The sequence below is a fragment of the Hoplias malabaricus genome, chromosome 5, assembly GCF_029633855.1.
Source record: "Hoplias malabaricus isolate fHopMal1 chromosome 5, fHopMal1.hap1, whole genome shotgun sequence".
NCBI lineage: Eukaryota > Metazoa > Chordata > Actinopteri > Characiformes > Erythrinidae > Hoplias > Hoplias malabaricus.
In genome coordinates this window covers 43,124,600-43,142,198 of record NC_089804.1, presented here as the reverse complement: position 1 = coordinate 43,142,198, position 17,599 = coordinate 43,124,600, and the positions used below count along the sequence as shown (strand labels likewise).

Genomic DNA, 17,599 nt, shown 5'->3' with positions numbered 1-17,599 from the left:
CCTAAATTGCTGGCGTTTAACAAGAAGCGTTCCTCTGCCGTCTTCCAGTTTTCCGATATTGTCCGGAATACCGCGTCTTTCCTTAAACACATTTGGACAAGGATAGGGAACTTTTACCAACGTCTGAACTCAGTATATCAGTAAGTAATGAGTATCCGTGCTCTGTTTGGACAGATAAGAGGTAACAGCACTGAATGGATCCTGAAAGAAACTGTGTGTTTTAGTGAAGTACACAAAGGAATGTCCAGCGAAGGGTAAAGTACCAGTTCAGAGGTTCAGAAAATACTGCGCAGCTCTGATATCATTAACAAAAGTGCATCTGCTCCAATTCCAGTTCAGTATATTGAATGAGTGCTTCATTAATATTAAATGGTCCATTTCATGAATAAAATTCGCTCCTTACTCTTTAGAGATTAGCAGCGTGTAAAACGTTTCAGAACACCACTCTCTCATTCAGCTGGATTTACCCTCACAGCATTTCACCCATGTTTTATTTACTCATTAATGCTAAAGATATAAGGAGTGTTTTCATCACAGGTCGCTTTTGGAATGAGGCACGATACAGTTCAGCCAATCAGAACAGAGCCTTGAAGGCACAGTTGTGAAAAGAGCTCAGAGAAATAAAGAAAGGTTGGATGATGGTCAAATAACAGTGAATGACTGCCTTTGGTGCCAAAAACCACCTGAATGTTGCATCAGGGGAAATAACTATAATATAAATATATGCTAATTACCGTATAAATAAATAAATATACAGTAGAAACCCGGAAGTCGACGCCAAATGTCGAGAGAATTTCGACTCGGAGTTCGACCATTAAACTCAGAACCTGACCCACGAGACTTTTGTAAACAAACGCCGCTCATGTTGAGTTTAGCTGATGCTACTTGTTGTCAGTTTACGACGTCGTTCCGCAACTTTGGAGGATTTTTGAGGTTGTGCTCCAAGTTTTTGTGTATTTTACACGTTTTTGTGACCTTTTTTTTGCAGTATTACGACCTAAGAGTGTAATTGTTGATCATTTTTGTAGGAAATAGGGAAATTTATGGTAAAAAATTTATGGTCGAGAACCAATTAATCGGTTTTCAGATATTTCTTATAGGGAAATTTGATTCTGAACTCGACCGCACCAGTTGTTGACGCTAGTTCCGGAACGAATTACCATCGAATTCCGGGTGTATATACACACACACACATAAGGACTGTTAGCAATCGCAAGATGTGAAGAATAATATTATACTGTGTGTGTCAATGAATGTTGTCTCAGAGAGTCTACATTTGCAAAAGACCTTTTTATGAATCAAGGCCAGAAGCGCACAACCGCTGCAAAATTAATGACTGCCCGCTTCGGAAAAGCTCTGAAATGTGTCGAAAAAAGAATAGATTCATGTTGAGCTTTCTCAAATGCACCGAAGGCCTAATAGATGCTGTAATTATATTAATTTCACCAAATCTATAACCTGATTCCCAAGTATTTCAGGTGTTTAGGAAAAGAAATGCTTTTAGATCTTTGCCTAGAAGTCCTCATTTTCATTGACTCACAAAAGAATGCTTCAGTCGTTCTGCCGCTGGGGTTTGAATCTTGTTTACGAACCATAGCACTGTGAAAAATATTACAGAACATGTTTTACACAGCCACTTGTAATTGGATACAAAAAACTCAAACCAAATGGAAGACAGATCTGGGATGGCGACTGATGTATCTCGTCTCAGGGAGAGTGCAAATGTCACTTTTGACTCTGTTTTGAAGTCTGCAGAAACATCACATTGAGCAACTTAATATATTTCTCTTTTATTCTCCTCTCTCTCTCTCTCTCTCTCTCTCTAACACACACATACACACACTCCCCCTCCCTTCTTGCCCTTCTACTTTAAAAACTGCACTGATTATGAATGGCTTTAACACTATCTGCATGCATTAGCCCTTGTGAGAGTGAAAGGGATGAAACTTCCAGAGCTCTAAGCGAGTTGGGAACTCTTCGGAATGTGATTGCTTGCTGCTGAGATTTATCCGTGGGCTCCTCATTCTTCCGCTTCCTTTTCACCCTTTTTTTGTTCAAGAAAAGTAGAAGCAGATTAACGTCCAGACCCTGGGAGGGATCAAAGTTATTCCAAGCGTTATCTAATTAAGGGCTCTCTCAAGGGTTAATACTTGAGGGTTAAACCTTTTTTTTTTTTTTTTCCTACAGCCGTGTGTGTTCATTTCTGTGTGTGTGTGTGCATGTGTATTGTTTTTTAAAATTGAACCCTAATACTTACCTTTTTTTACTTAATAACTCACACGTCCACATTCGGCGCTAGGGCTGCATGATACGGAGGATGTAGACTTGTGAAAATGTATAAGGGCCATGGCAAGTGTTTGACATATATTTATTATTGTGACTCGTCCAGTTCGTGTGAAGCTAGCTACCACTGTTTTTTCCATTTGTCTCAACATGTTTGGAGGAGAATGCTACTTTTCAATACTGACCATTGGTTTTGAAAGCAATATACAAGAGGTCCTCGGGGTCCATCTCCCATTTACTGTATAAAGCCTTGTTTTGACGTAAGTGGTTTTGCATCGTAAATGTCGTAATGTGAATTTCGTGTTTGGTGTGCGCGGCGCGGCGGAAGAATACACGTTACGCTGGCTCGGGACCGAGGAGGATAGGTGTTAGGATAGGATAAGTGCTTACAGTATGTTATTTACGTACGGTATGTTCCGACTTACACCGAAAATCGATTTACGACACGACATAGGAACGGATCAACGGCGTAAGTCGAGGACCCCCTGTATTCATATATTAACATTTAATTAAATTTGATGAAATTCTATTTAATTAAACTGCTCTCAGACATTTTGGACCCCAGTACAGGAACTGAAATGTTAAGCTCCGTGGTGTGTTTGACAGCGTTCTGTAAAAGCTCGTCCAACCACACATCATTTTTATGATAAATTTCATTTTTGGGCAAAGCATGAAATTAATGCTGTGTGAGTTGTTGATCACTCACAGCTCAGAACTAATTTGAGGGCCTCGTATGTCGCAGGCCTCGGAAATATCACTGGAGCCAATCGAATTCAGACGTGATGATTAATTAACTCTATACTGTGCAGCCCTAGTTGGTACCGGTCATACGGGCTAAAAGGTGTAACCCGTCAGGATAGTGGTCAGTGGTGTGTGTTAGAACCCCACACACACACTTAAAGGACAGGATAAAAGGCCCTGGGCACGGTGAGGCTGGTGGTGCTGAGCTGGACAGTGTAGTAATTGGCCCCCGTTCCTCTCCAGCAGCTGCTGACCTTGCCCTGTCCCGAGAGGGTGAGGCGTCTCCAAGGTGACGGAGCGTTGCCTTTCTCCCTTGACCTGCACCGCACCACTGTCTGCCCAGCAACAGAGCCTAGAGAGAGAGAGAGAGAGAGATACAGATACACACAAACAGATGCAGACTTTCCCAGTGCTCCCTCACTCCTCTCACTTTCCTTCCACTGCTCAGAGAGAGAGCAGACGCTACATCTCTCACACATCTTACTCATTCTCTCACTCTCTCTTTCTCTCTCTCTCACCTTTCCTTCTCATTTTTTTCCACCTCTTTCTCTTTTGCGCTCTTGCCCTGTTCTTCACTCTCTCTGCCTCCCTTTCTCACTTTCCCTTTCACCATTTCCCTCTCGTGCTCTTTATCTCACTCTCAGTCTCTTTTACACTCTTCCAAATGGGCAGGTGTCTCTCTCTCTCTCTCTCTCACCCTTTTTTCTCTTCATCCATCTTCCAGGCTCTTTCCCAGCCTCTCGTTTTTCCTCTCTTTGATTTTTCTTATGCTTCCCTCTTAAGCCCATCCCTCCATCACGCTGCTTCTCCAGTTTCGGGAGACGACACGCGCCACGCTGTCGCCGCTGCTCTGTGTTGCAGGAGAAATGAGTCATGACTCTTTAGCTTCCTTTATCTTGGTTACCTTGGCAGGGACGTTTTCATAGCATCCCTTTATCTTTCAATAGAAAGAAATGTGTCTGTGTGTGTCTGTGTGTGTGTGTGTGTGTTTGGTGCTTAGCTATTTTAGAAGGATTTGTAATATTTCAGAGATCTCTGCAATAGCAGACAGTGTAATAGGTCACATGCATATTCTCTCTCTCACACACACACACACACACACACACACTACATGTGGGAGCATGGGCAGACCAACAATGCTCATCATTCCAGAACCCTGACTCTGACCCGTCGTCTAATATTACGTTTGTCACTAGGTCTAATGTAAATGTTGATGATAAGCTGTGGGTCACAAACACCGCTCTAAAGACCGTTCTAAAGGTGTGAGGTGGCACCCCGTCACTCTGAGCACCACAGGTGATAACCTTCTGGACCACGCTTGACTTTGGACGTGGTGAACTAAGCTCTAAATGTGCACACATTTCATATAATATTTAATTAAGGTCATGAAAATTACTGGTGTGCAATTGAACATATGGATCTTAATGACGCTGCTTTTCCACATCATTCACTTCTACATTAATGTAGAGAAGTGTTGGTGGGGTTGGGGTCAGCAGGATGTCAGAGGAACACTAAAAGAATTTGGGAATAGTTTATTACTCTGTTATTACTGTTACATGAGCAAATCAGATGAATGTCTTTTTAAATAAACTTTTCTCACTTGACTAGGGCTCTACTCTATAGAAGAGAAAGCGAATGGAGAAAGAGAAAAGTCACAGTGAAGATTATTTAGGAATTCTCATTGACGTTCCTATGATGAATCATTTATAAATGACAGTTGTTCTACAGTAACTGTGGATCTACGAGAATGGCAGGCCTTCTTTTATGGTCAGGCAAATGGTTGAAGTTTTTTAAAAATCAGCCCAGCATCCATCTTTAGAAACGCCTTTGTCTTGTGTTTTCTTCACTGCTGCTTTGCTCGTCCTGCTATCTTTACTCTCTTTCTCTCTCTCTCTCTCACTCTGTCTCACTCTCTCTCTTTCATTCTCTCTATCTGTCTGTCTCTCTCTCTGTCTCTCTCTCTCTGTCTCTCTCTCTTTCTCTCTCTCTTCATTTCTGCATGGTTAAACTTTAATGAGCCCATTAAACTGGAGGGGCCACAAGACCTGTTAAGATTAAAGGCCAGTTTTTCCTGGATCCGAGGCCGAGCGGCCTATGGTCTTCACAGGGAGCTGCTGTACGACCAGAATTCAATGAGACACTAAGGTCATGCAGCAGAGCGCTCCCGGTTCTGTTTAAAATTGCAAGCTGTCAGTTTTTTGTTTGGTTGTTGCTCTGTTATTTATGTTTAGTGGCAAAGAAATCTGGGTTTTAACGTAGTTTTCCAGTTTTAGGACTTAACTAGTCTTACATGCATCTCACTGAGCTGATACTGAGACGATCAGAGCTGGAGGAGCAGCTTAAATCCAATCTCAAGTAAAAGTATCATTACTTAATAATGCGATATAACATTAACTGTACGTTTTTAGCTACTGTTTGAATTACCACAGAAATTCATTGGTGTTCTGAGCTGTTTAGATTTATAGCACTTTCATCAGTGCCTTTTGTATTGTTAGTGATCTTCTGAATTTGAAGTCTGTTCTACTTTAAATAACCTTTAATAACAAGAATGTCAGTACCACTCACCTATGGAGCAAAAATAGAGCAACATCCTCATCACTTTCATGATTTTCAGCGTTTGGAGGTCTCCCCGCACAGAGAGAGCGCCTGAGCCATAAGTGAGACCCTTATAAATAGGGTAAATAAATAGGGTCACTAGCATTCCCAGCGTGCAGACTGACCTGACCAGAGAGCTAGCAGATGGTGGGGAAATATCCTCTGAAAAGTGTTTTTTTTTTTTTTGATTAAAACATCACCTCCTTTAAATGAAGCTTAAAGTAGGAGTCAGTCATTTTCTTTAGTGATTCTACTTCACGTTATGAAACGTGGCCATGGTGTTACATGTTTTACATGTGGCCATCCCCATGTGAGGCAACCACAATAAAGAACATAAACAGGAACGGGAACAGAAACCAGCGAGTGATATGATCCTTCAGCTGTTGTGAGTTTTATATAAGTTTCTAACAGTAATAATTATATTCATAAGTATATTATCTACTTTTAAACTGTAGAAATGGCTGCTTCTTGAACTGTGTAACTGCAGCTTCTATTCCATCAGCAGGGAGACCCTGTCTTTTATGTATTGTTTTGGTCTAAAATAAATGGCTCGAGTGATGTGACCAGTCATAAAGACAAAACAGAATCAAATTAAACACGATTTTATAAATGTTTAACATCAACAGCTCAAACAACAGCCTTTTCCCCACGGGCTCGGAGGAGAAAACATCTTCCGTTCTGCATCAGTGTTTCTGAATACGTCTCGAAATGCTGCCTCAGACAGAAATGAAAGCTGGAGAATAAGTGTGGAACAGCTTTTTGGTTCGGTCCGCCGGGCCCTCATTCAGCGCTACGGGTCATTCATTCCCACAGTGCTGTGCAAATGTTATATATATTGGGTTTCCTGTAAAATAAAAAAAAAAAAGGACAGATATGTTTGCTGTTAACTAGGCTTTCGTGTCCATATCCAGCATCACTTTGGTGTGTAGGTCGGAGCACATCCTCAGGAAATACACAGTATGTGGGGGTAAGCGGCAGAGCACGCGTAAACAGTAGGGGGCAGGGCACACGTAAACAGTAGGGGGCAGGGCACACGTAAACAGTAGGGGGCAGAGCACACGTAAACAGTAGGGAGCATTGCACGCGTAAACAGTAGGGGGCAGGGCACACGTAAACAGTAGGGGGCAGGGCACGCGCAAACAGTAGGGGGCAGGGCACGCGCAAACAGTAGGGGGCAGGGCACGCGCAAACAGTAGGGGGCATTGCACGCGCAAACAGTAGGGGGCATTGCACGCGTAAACAGTAGGGGGCATTGCACGCGTAAACAGTAGGGGGCATTGCACGCGTAAACAGTAGGGGGCAGGGCACGCGTAAACAGTAGGGGGCAGGGCACGCGCAAACAGTAGGGGGCAGGGCACGCGCAAACAGTAGGGGGCAGGGCACGCGCAAACAGTAGGGGGCAAGGCACGCGTAAACAGTAGGGGGCATTGCACGCGTAAACAGTAGGGGGCATTGCACGCGTAAACAGTAGGGGGCAGAGCACGCGTAAACAGTAGGGGGCAGAGCACGCGTAAACAGTAGGGGGCATTGCACGCGTAAAGAGTAGGGGGCATTGCACGCGTAAAGAGTAGGGGGCATTGCACGCGTAAAGAGTAGGGGGCATTGCACGCGTAAAGAGTAGGGGGCAGGGCACGCGTAAACAGTAGGGGGCAGGGCACGCGTAAACAGTAGGGGGCAGGGCACGCGTAAACAGCAGGGGGCAGGGCACGCGTAAACAGCAGGGAGCATTGCACGCGTAAACAGCAGGGGGCAGGGCACGCGTAAACAGCATCACAATGATGGAACATTTTGAAGAAGGCTGTGTCACAGCCAAATCTGCTATTCCCCACATGTTTCTCTGGTCTGCCCTCTAGTGGATGCCTCCATTTACAAGCGTAGTACATTGATAAGCATGTGAACAGTTATGTTCATGATCCAGAATATTGTCTGTTCGAAACAGCTGGTATATCTCACCCTTAAGTGTATGTAATATCAGCATCACATTTGACACAACAGACTCTTGTTTTAAGATTCGAGGGAGGAATAAAAACGTTATTAAATGTTTAGACAGCGCTAAAAATATACGGTGTCTGTCCACACTCTTTCACCATATTGTAGCTTGCAGGTGTTTCTGTAGTAGAATGTAATCCAATGAATGATCTTTTATTCTTCTCTTTCATCTATTTTAAGACTAAAGTTGATCTTTTCCCTCACCACAGAAACACTGTCTAAACGTCAAACTTAAAAATGTTGTATAGCGCTTTTGCTTGTGTGTTTTCACAAAGTTGACACTAAACGCGAGAGTAGAGCTGCGCAAGTGCCAGGATGATGCTTAACATGTTGGACCAAGAGAAATCTGGCGACGTGAGCTGTTTCTCAGCTCTTTGACGCCAAGGGAGGAGTCTTCTCCTCCTTCCACCTCAAGCTGTCAAATACATGAGCATGAGCCTATTTCTCTCTCTCTCCTCTCTTTTTCCTCTGTCTTTCTCTCTCTCTCCTCTCTTTTTCCTCTCTCTCTCTGTCTTTCTCTCTCTCTCCTCTCTTTTTCCTCTCTCTCTCTGTCTTTCTCTCTCTCCTCTCTTTTTCCTCTCTCTCTCTCTCTCACTCTCCCATCCCCCTCTCACTTTACTCCAGCACCAGCCTGAAAGAACTCTCTCGCTCATGTCCTCACCACTGAGATATGTTTACTTGTGGGTCAGAGTGGGGGTGGCCCGAAAATGTCCTCATCTACAAAATGGGGTACTGCAGAAAAAGTTTGGCAACCACTGTCCTAACTAATGGGTGTCAGTTGCTTTAGAGAAAGGAGAAAACTGGATGAAGTAAACTAAAATTCATTTATTAATATATTTACTTTTAAAAGCTTGGCACAGTTGGGTTTTAATGTAAATCATGTTGATGACCACAGTGAATGTACAGGTACAGTTCAGCTACAGTGAAGTAAAAACATTCATTCATTCATTGTCTGTGACTCTTATCCAGTTCAGGGTCGTGGTGGGTCCAGAGCCTCCCTGGAATCACTGGGTGCAAGGTGGGAACACACCCTGGAGGGGGCACCAGTCCTTCACAGGAAGTAAAAACAAGCAGATGTAAATAAACAAAGCCACAAAAGCCCAGATTCTGGTGCAGATGGGATAATGTCATTTTACCGCAGGACGCTCAGTCAGATTTATGATGGATTTGAATAATATATACTCGGTATAAATAACAGAGATGGGATTGGCTACTCGATTCACACACTGCTGTCACACAGTGTGGATCAGACACAGCAGTGCTACTGGAGATTTTAGATTGGCACTGCTGTTCTGAGAACAGCCCTCAATGACCTTATAACTGATAATGAGCGTTATATGATGGCTAAGTTTGCTAACTGTTTGCACATTTATTATAAATAATGGATATCATAAATATCAGTTTAATGGTAACTTACTGAGTAGGACATGTGTTCATAGCATGTTTTTTGGATTTGAGCATGGTGTGTCGTTCAACACCTGGGTTTATCCTCATACTTGGATCATACACTAAACACCAGCTTTCATTCTTGGGAAAACCCATGAAAAACTCATTTACCATGGATTTAACGGAGTATTCCCCAACATAATATAAACTGGGCTTCCTTTTTCTTCTTGTTTTACAACTTGTTTTCCTAAAATGGTTCTGTTCAGACTCCAGTAATAATGGCTTTACCCCATGTCCACAGGAAAAAAATCATTCCCATTTGCATAGGGCTCAGGAAATGACGTGATTTCTGTTATCGCTGCTAACGTTTGCAATATAACATTAGCCTTGTAACTCCAGAGCAAACTTCAGACCCTGAGCTATATTTGTGCTTCAGTGTGGAATAAATCTGCTCTGAGGACTCATTGGTAAACATCTGGAGTCGTGAGCTGTGTTGTAAATGAGGGCGTGCACATGCTTTTCTCTCAGACTCGAGCTTCACTTTCTTGTTTCCATCTTCAAAGTTCTGCTCATTGTTCACATGCATTTCTCCTCTTTTTCATGCTCAACCCTGATCTGATCCAAAGACTAGAATAGACCATCTTGGCCAGAACTCTGTGTGTGTGTGTGTGTGTGTGTGTGTGGTGTGATGATTCTAATGCAGTTAAAAGTGAATGTGGTTAGCATGCTTGCTGTTTGTATTGTGTTAGTGACAGTGAAGTGGTGCCGTGAATGTCCCACCGGATTTTTTTTTTTTTTGTGTGCCTGTTCTCCTTGAACGCTTTCCCGAACTGATGGGAAGCTTTGTTGTTTTTACTTTCAATGTGATGTGGTTTCATTTCTCTATTTATTACTCCATATTTATGTTGTGTGCTTTGTGTTTTTATGTTGAGTTGTTATCATTTGGTTTTCCTCACCACTGACCATTTTTGTTTTGCCCCTCAACAGATCCAATGCATCAGTGTGTTTCTGCCTGTTCCACCCCCCCATACCCCCCCCCCCATCACACACACACAATGACGACACTCTTGTGCAATCACACTAATCCTTGTTTCTTTTTATCTCCTTTTCTTTTTACACCTCCCAACGTCCAGATTAAGGTGGTCAACGCTTTCCGTAGCTCCCTGTACGAGGGCCTAGAGAAGCCAGAGTCCAGAAGCTCCATCCATAACTTCATGTCCCACCCTGAGTTCACACCCCTGTCCGAGGAGGAAGTGCGGGTGCCGGCGATCGAGGAGAGCAGCGTGGAGATCGAGCCGCTCGCCTCTTCTTCTTCCTCCTCCTCCTCTCCCAGCAAGGGCGGGGGCGGCCAGCCCCCAGGCAGCTCTGCCTCCCTCCTCCGCAGCCACGACTCCTCCATCTGACCTGGTCCTGTCCACTCCTTTAGTCTGTTTGGTCGGCTCCTGCAAGAATCCACCCGCCCGCCCGCCCCGCTCTCCTCCTACCCTCCCGCCCGCCCCGCTCTCCTCCTACCCTCCCGATGTCCTCTTGCCCTGCACACCGGACGTGAGGGTCTGCCCTATTTACACCCTAAAGGCAGTCACCCAGGACTGGCAAAGGGGTCACATCCCCACCTCTCCCCCTCCTTCCCTGTGCCAGCCCTTTACGTCTGCTCCCTCGGCTCTTCGTCATTGCACTGTGGTGTGTGGGCGCTCCAAAAGAAGCACGCATGCCGTTGCCCAGGCCACACGCGCGGGCTAAACTCACCTACGAGAGGGCGGCTATTCTTCTCTCAGCCTGTCACTGACATTGTATCTCTATTGCAGGTTTGTTTTGTTTTCGTTTGACATTTTTATTGTTATCTCAATGACTTGTGTTTTTATTTTTTCCTTTTTTTTCTCCAGGACATTTTCATAGTGTTAGTGTTTTTTTTTTGTTTTTTTTTTTAATTTTTAAACACTGCGAATTCATACTCTAAGACATACAACTTGAAGCGTACAGTACACACACATACAGTTCATACGTGGATTTTATTTAATGTAGATCCAGCTGTGGTTATGAAACACACGTCACTCAGCAGTGTCTTTATAACGTTTGCCCTGATTCTTTATTATTCTTATTCTTCTGGTTGTTTTTAAACTGCTACATCTATGGAATGTCTTAAGTGGTTTGGACACACTACGTTCTTGTCATTTTTTTTCAAATACATTCAGTCGTGTGAGATGTTATTGAGTGTAGCTCATCTTTGGTTTGTTTTTTTGTTTATTTTTATAAGCGCAGATATAAGGCTGCTGCTGTGAAAGCGGAGCAAATGAGTATTTAGGAATGATGCCCCCTTGTTTGGTGCGGAGGTGTGAGGTGGGTCCGCCAGTGTCATCTCATCCCGTCACATCCACTGGGTCTCTGTAGTCTCTTGTAGAAAAAAACAAAAAAAAAAAAACAACAGCAACAAAAAACAAAACTAAACAAAAAAAAAAACAAAAGGGCGGCATTATCCCGCCGCTTCAGACATGAAAGTTGTAATCTAACACCCCCCTTTTATTAATTCAAGGTACAGCACGTCACAATAGAAATGCACGTAATGTTCTGTAGTTTCACCTGTGTCTGACTTTATGGGAAATTGGGCTTTTCTTATTGGGGACAGTGTTTCAATGACTTTTGTGTTTTTTTTGTTTTTTTTGCTTCCTTGCCTTTGTCACAGGAAAATGATCACAAATGGGGTGTGTGTGTGTGTGTGTGTGTGTGTGTGTGTGTGTGTGTGTGTGTGTGTGTGTGTGTGTGTGTGTGTGTGTGTGTGCGTGTGTACAGGTTCAAATTCTGCCATTTGGTTTGTTTTTCTTTTTTTTTTTCTCAGCCCTCCAGTCTCTTGGTGTTCAGCATTAGACCCGTTTCTGCCCAAGGTGCGATCAGTGGCACAGAACACAATAGGGGGATTCACATAGGGCTCCACAGTCCTTTCTAATATTCTTCCTACAAGTGTTGGGCCGCAGCACATGCTTTTTACTGTTTTAAAGAACAGAAGAACAGGAAAAAAAAAGAGAGAGAAAAGAAAAAAGCGGCATAATAAACCAACGAGTATTATGCAACCCAAAGCCTCTGTCGAGCCCTGTGAACGGCCAGTTAGCTGAGCAGAAAGCCTGGATTACAAAGCAGAGCTGCCAGCTTCCAAAAGAGCGTGGCCTGCAAAACATGTGCTTTTAATTACCAGAGTCGTAGTACTGCCATAATCCAATCCTATCTTCATACCGATCTGAGGTTAAACAGAATCCTCGTATACTCTTTTTTCTACTTGCTCAGAGCCATATTTTATAGATTGTTCTTTTATATCCCATTTTTTCTCCCCCACCCCCTTTATTTTCTGCTTGATTTGCTTTATATTTCCAGCCGAAATCAAAGACGCTGTGATTCACTGCCTAAAATTAAAAAAATATATATATATACATACATATAAATATAAATATATAATAACGTAAATATACAGATAAAAAGAAGAAGAAGATGGACCACTTCGATGTTTACGGAACAAAGGCTGCAGCGTTTAGATGAAGCCGCACTTCCCCCTACTGGATAATTTTTTAAATTTTTTATTTTCCTCTTGATTTCAATTTTATTAAAAATAAAACAAACATGGTGTATTACTGTGGGGAAGCATGTGTGAATTTCGTATAAAAACTCAAATGTTCTGTTCTTTTTTTACAACTGTTGTGTATTTTTATATTAAGTAACTTTTTAATATTTTGGAAATATATAAATTATAGCTGTATAGGCTTGCAGTCTGGTGATGTAACAAAGATTAATCGAGTAAGCCGTAGTTTTTGTTTTTGGGGTTTTGTTTTTGTTCGGTTTAACTTTGTTTTCTGTTATTATTTTTGGTTTTTGGGCTGTTACGCTAATACTAATGCCACGTTCAAAACCGGGCGATGGGCGTGGATAGGAGAAGAGAACGAGAACGTGACTCACTGTTTACTGTAAAGCCATGGGATGGGTCAAGCACTAAGCTGGGACCGTTTGAGACGTCCTCGCGCCTGACCGTGTGCAGTGAACCTGTTGGCCTGGAGGAAAAAAAAAAGGTCTATGTGCATTGGCAAAATAAAAGCCTTTTATAATGTAGGCTAATGTATATCTCCACCAAACTGGATACTTTATAAATGTTACAAAGACCATCGCATTGCTACGACTAGTTTTAATGAGGATGTTGTTTGCTGATTGGAGTTTGAAAGGAAATGTTCAGAACGCCTGTTTTCTTCAAGTGTGTACATTTCTACACTGTTTTGTTCTTTGACGTCGACATGGAACATAATTTATTTTCAGATGTCACGACCTGTTCCATTAGTCCAGCTTCGTTTCAACTGTTTGACTTAGTTACGAATATGATCTTCATCTGCGCACCACACGCTACGTTGAGTGTAGTTTTAAAGAAGAATGATTACCACAAAAGCAGTAAGTGGCTACTGAGGAAAGCTTTAAGAAAGTTCTGCCAAAGTGTTGTTTTGTACAATCCACTCGATTTATGGTTTTTAATGCCCTTCAAACATGTCTGGTGACACAACACTACTATGTTCCGGTCCTGTTGAGAGTTCTGTGTCAGTCCCTGATGACGTTGAGGGATGTTATAATTAAAGGAACTCTTTGATTTTGTTTTTTCTTGTTGTTTTGCTTTGTTAGGTTTTCTTTTTTTGTGTGTGTGTTTTTCCCACTCAATCTTCTCAAACCTGGACGTTCAGCAACTACACACTGACCATTTGGATACGAGTGTTGTTCCAGTCTAACGCCGGTAGCTCTGCAGGAGGATCTGGTATTGCACAAGTCTGTCACTTTCTCATAGTGTAAAAACAAAACGACAAACGAGTTATTAATGGTGTGCAATAACTTCAGTTTGACAGCATTGCTACTCTGCTGAATGTCCTCATAGCTGTTGTTGTATGGTTGGAGTTCAGGAGTGGAATACATCACAATTGTAAATAAAAGATTGCATTTTGAAACTGGAATATTAGTCACAACCACCTATTTTGCATATTCACGCAAATAAGAGTCTGCAAAGCTCCTATTGGATTGTGAGGAGGACAAACAAACATGGGAAAAGACATGGAAACGGAACGTCACATTTCTGTACTTCATATGAATACAGTAATAAGCACTGGTGTTATTTTTGTATAAACATAATATCATCTATGTGGCATGCATGACTTATAAACAAATTGGTGGTTCAAAGCAATATGTACAACCTGGTGTGAGTGGTATTTCTAGTGTGTCCTGTGTTGCTTAAAAGAAGAAGAAAAAAAAACTTAACTGTTCAATATATGTGTTCAGTGTTCTGCATGATTAAGTATGGAATGAGACGTCCCCAAGCCTTTTCTTGTTGTCGGAATGAAAGCCGGCCCTCAGCACGCTCTCTGTGTCTCTCTCTCTCTCTCTGTCTCTCTCTCTCTCTCATACACACACTCTTCCTCTCACCTTAAATCAATCGACTTTGATAAACCAGAAGAAACACACACCGACAGAGTGCTGGTGTTTTTTTGTTTTGTTTTTTTGTGTCATAAATCAAAAGACTTGGTAGCAGAGGTGGAAGAGTGCCATGGACAGTTTGACTATAATCAAATACATTACCCATTTAACTTTAAAGAATACTCCATCATTTTCCATCAGTCGCGTTTAATGAAGCTGTTTTCTCCCTCTACTCTGCTTTTGACTCTGTTGCTTCAAAAGACGACTTAAAATCCTGATCTAGTTGTAATGAGGTGTAGAGAACCTGAGTCTACCGTATTCTGAGGTTCAGAGTCTTCATTTTGGGGAGGACTTGATTATCAGACTCCTGTTAGGAGCAATACATAAATAAAGACCAGTTTTATCTCCTCCATCTGACAGTAACATGCCTCCACACAGATCTAGAGCATTCAGAGTTACCACAAACAATGAGTAATGATTTCAGCACGGTTCTGTACTTAGTAAAATGACCAGCATCTACCCATTGACTTCCATTGTAATCGTCAGTGGGTTTTCTGTTTGTTTGTTAACCGTCTGATTTATCAACGTTTGTATTAATCAACTGTGTGACGCAGAGAGAAAGAGATTTAATTGGGAAAACAGTGGAGTGTTCCTTTAATGCTCATTCTGTTTCCATTCCATTACTTACTTATCAAGCCTTGTTCCATCTTTAACACATTCATGAGCCACGGAAGATGAAGGAAGCCTTGGAACTAAAGTAACCAGGCTTTGAAAAGCCTGGATTTCCTGGCATTGCTGGAGAAAATCATTATGAAGGTAGGACCCTGTCATTCTGTCATTCATACACCATTCCCCATTCTGTTTACTTCAGATTTCAACAAGCACCTGCTGCTTTTGGTTTGACAGCACTTTCAGCCCATTAACCACACCTTTAGATGTTTTTTTTAAGAGGATGAAAGGCAGTAGTTGATACATACCATAAAAAGACTGTCAATGTGTGCTCCTCTTTATTTATCTGTTAGTAGATTCTTTCACAAATACAGAGACATACCTGAAAAGCTTTGAGCGAGTGGCTATTTTCTACCTGAAGCTAGTTCCAATGAGCTGTCGTACACTAAACCCAGGAACAGGACTTTGGAAGAGTGTATTTTTGTCATTTTCCTCTCTGCAGATATTTCTATCTGAAAGTAAAAGAATGCTGAAGGCCACACAAAATTCACTGAACGAATTTCTTTTCAGCTGTGAATTCTAAACCTATTTTGAAGAAATGTGTTGCGCAGAAGAAAAGGTGATGGTGGAATCAGCTCGATCCAAGGGCCTCCATTTTGACGTCAGCACAGTTACGATTCATAGTAGGTTCATTTAAAACTGACGTCATTGTGATAAAGGTCTCGTTTCTTCGATGGTGAATAGCCCCTCAGCGTACGACAGACTTGTGGAAGTTGTAGTGAAGCTTGGTTTACATCTTAATAATTGTTTATTGTTTCTTACTGGTCAGAGAGGTCACGACCTTTTCAGCCTGAGGTCATCTGTTTACATTTGCTGCCATGGTGGCACATCTCCGTGAGACAGTGATGTTGTGTCTTATGCTTTTTGAATTGTCCAGCGTGCTGTCCGCCCTATCACTGAAGTGCCATTCAACAGCAAAACACACCACTGTGTCGGTTGCCTGAGAGCCGAGGCTGCGCTTGCACCGAGTCGTAGGCCGAGACCGAGGTCGGAGCTGGAGCCTCGTTGAGTGCTGCTGTGGTTTTCTAACCCTAGACAAAGCTGAGTTACTTCAGACGGTAGCCTTCTGATTGTGTGGCGTGGCCTGTTGAGCTCGACAGGAAACTTCCCTGATGCTTTTTGCCCCAGTCTCTCTGTTTACAGTCCAGCAGCGTCTGCCCCGTCTTGTCCAGATAACAGAGAATCTGTGGTATAGAACTTAAGGGCTACAAAGGTGACATTACGTTACCAAGTGTGTTTAAATCTGTTAATAAACGATAAGTCCAATCCACAGCCGTTTAGAAAGAAAACTGGAGAGGTTTTTTTTTTTAATACGTGAATGCAGTTATCTTTTAACATTTTGTAAATCATTATTACGTCAGGAGTGTGGCCTCAGCTGTGTGTGTGTGTGTGTGTGTGTGTGTGTGTGTGTGTGTGTGCGTGCGTGCGTGTGTGTGCGTGCGTATTCTCAAAAGGTTACATGTGGCCTTTTGAACGTCATAAACAGCCTCTTTTGTCGGTGTGTGTTTCAGCTGCCAAAAATATCACATTCCTTTAAGCCTCCCATAGACCCTCCCTGTTTGTAAATATAAACCATTATCATGCCAAATGTCAGCCCTGTTTGCTTCCAACTATGCAACAGATTTGTTGATTTAGAATATGATCAATTATTTATTATCTATTAATGAAGGCTCTCCTTCTCTCTCTCTCTCTCTCTCTTTCTCTCCCCCCCCCTCTCTCTCTCTCCCCCCCTCTCGCTCTCTCCCCATCCTTTTTTATTTTTGCTTATTTTTCTGTCTCAGTGGATGCAGTCTTGCCCATTTTTCATCACTTTATACTAACAAACGTGCAAGTGTATTATGTGTGTATGATTGTATGTGTGTATGCGTGTGATGTGCACATACTCTATTTTTTTTTTCTTTACTCTTTTGTAATATATGATCATGTGGAATGCCTTGTTCTTTATGTCCTGTCGTTTGAAGTGAACAGAACTAAGGAAAAAATGATAATCAAGCAATTGAGGTCAAAATTATATAAACTATATATATATATATATAAATATATATATACATACATATATATAATATAAATAAATAAAGCCATTAGGATTTGAAATATATTGAGAGTGATTTGTTTCTTTAATTTTTGCTTGTATTGTAATTATAATTGAAATTATAGATTTATATAAAAATATATAATATACTTGTTGGCTATTCCCTTTTCTCTGAAATCATGTGGATTGTCGACACATCTTTTAGGCCCAAGGGGCAGGTAGGTGTGGGGGGGAGGGGGTTGATTCTCACCTCTCTCAAAGATAATAGCTTTAATTACCTTTGTTTGGGAGGTGAGAATTAAAGGTGCACTGTTCAGTTTTTAGGGACTCGTCAGTGTGTTATTGACGTTCACCTTTCTAGCTGCCAGAAGTCACACATTCTGAATACTTATGGTGCATTGGTCATTGCCACTTCCAGCA

At 42.1% G+C, this 17,599-nt stretch overlaps 1 protein-coding gene across 5 annotated transcripts in view; it reads left to right on the top strand.

Annotated features, from left to right (window-relative positions):
• Nucleotides 1–10,480, top strand: part of atp2b4 (ATPase plasma membrane Ca2+ transporting 4) — a 128,272-nt gene extending 117,792 nt beyond the window's left edge. For 3 of the 5 annotated variants that reach the window (XM_066670227.1, XM_066670222.1, XM_066670221.1), the window contains one exon: nucleotides 10,128–10,480. In XM_066670227.1, the coding sequence (XP_066526324.1) occupies nucleotides 10,128–10,397 (270 nt within the window). In that variant the 3' untranslated portion in view covers nucleotides 10,398–10,480. The remainder of the gene's footprint in view (nucleotides 1–10,127) is intronic. The other 2 variants (XM_066670224.1, XM_066670223.1) reach the window with 1 other exon arrangement.
• The last annotated feature ends 7,119 nt before the right edge of the window (nucleotides 10,481–17,599 follow it).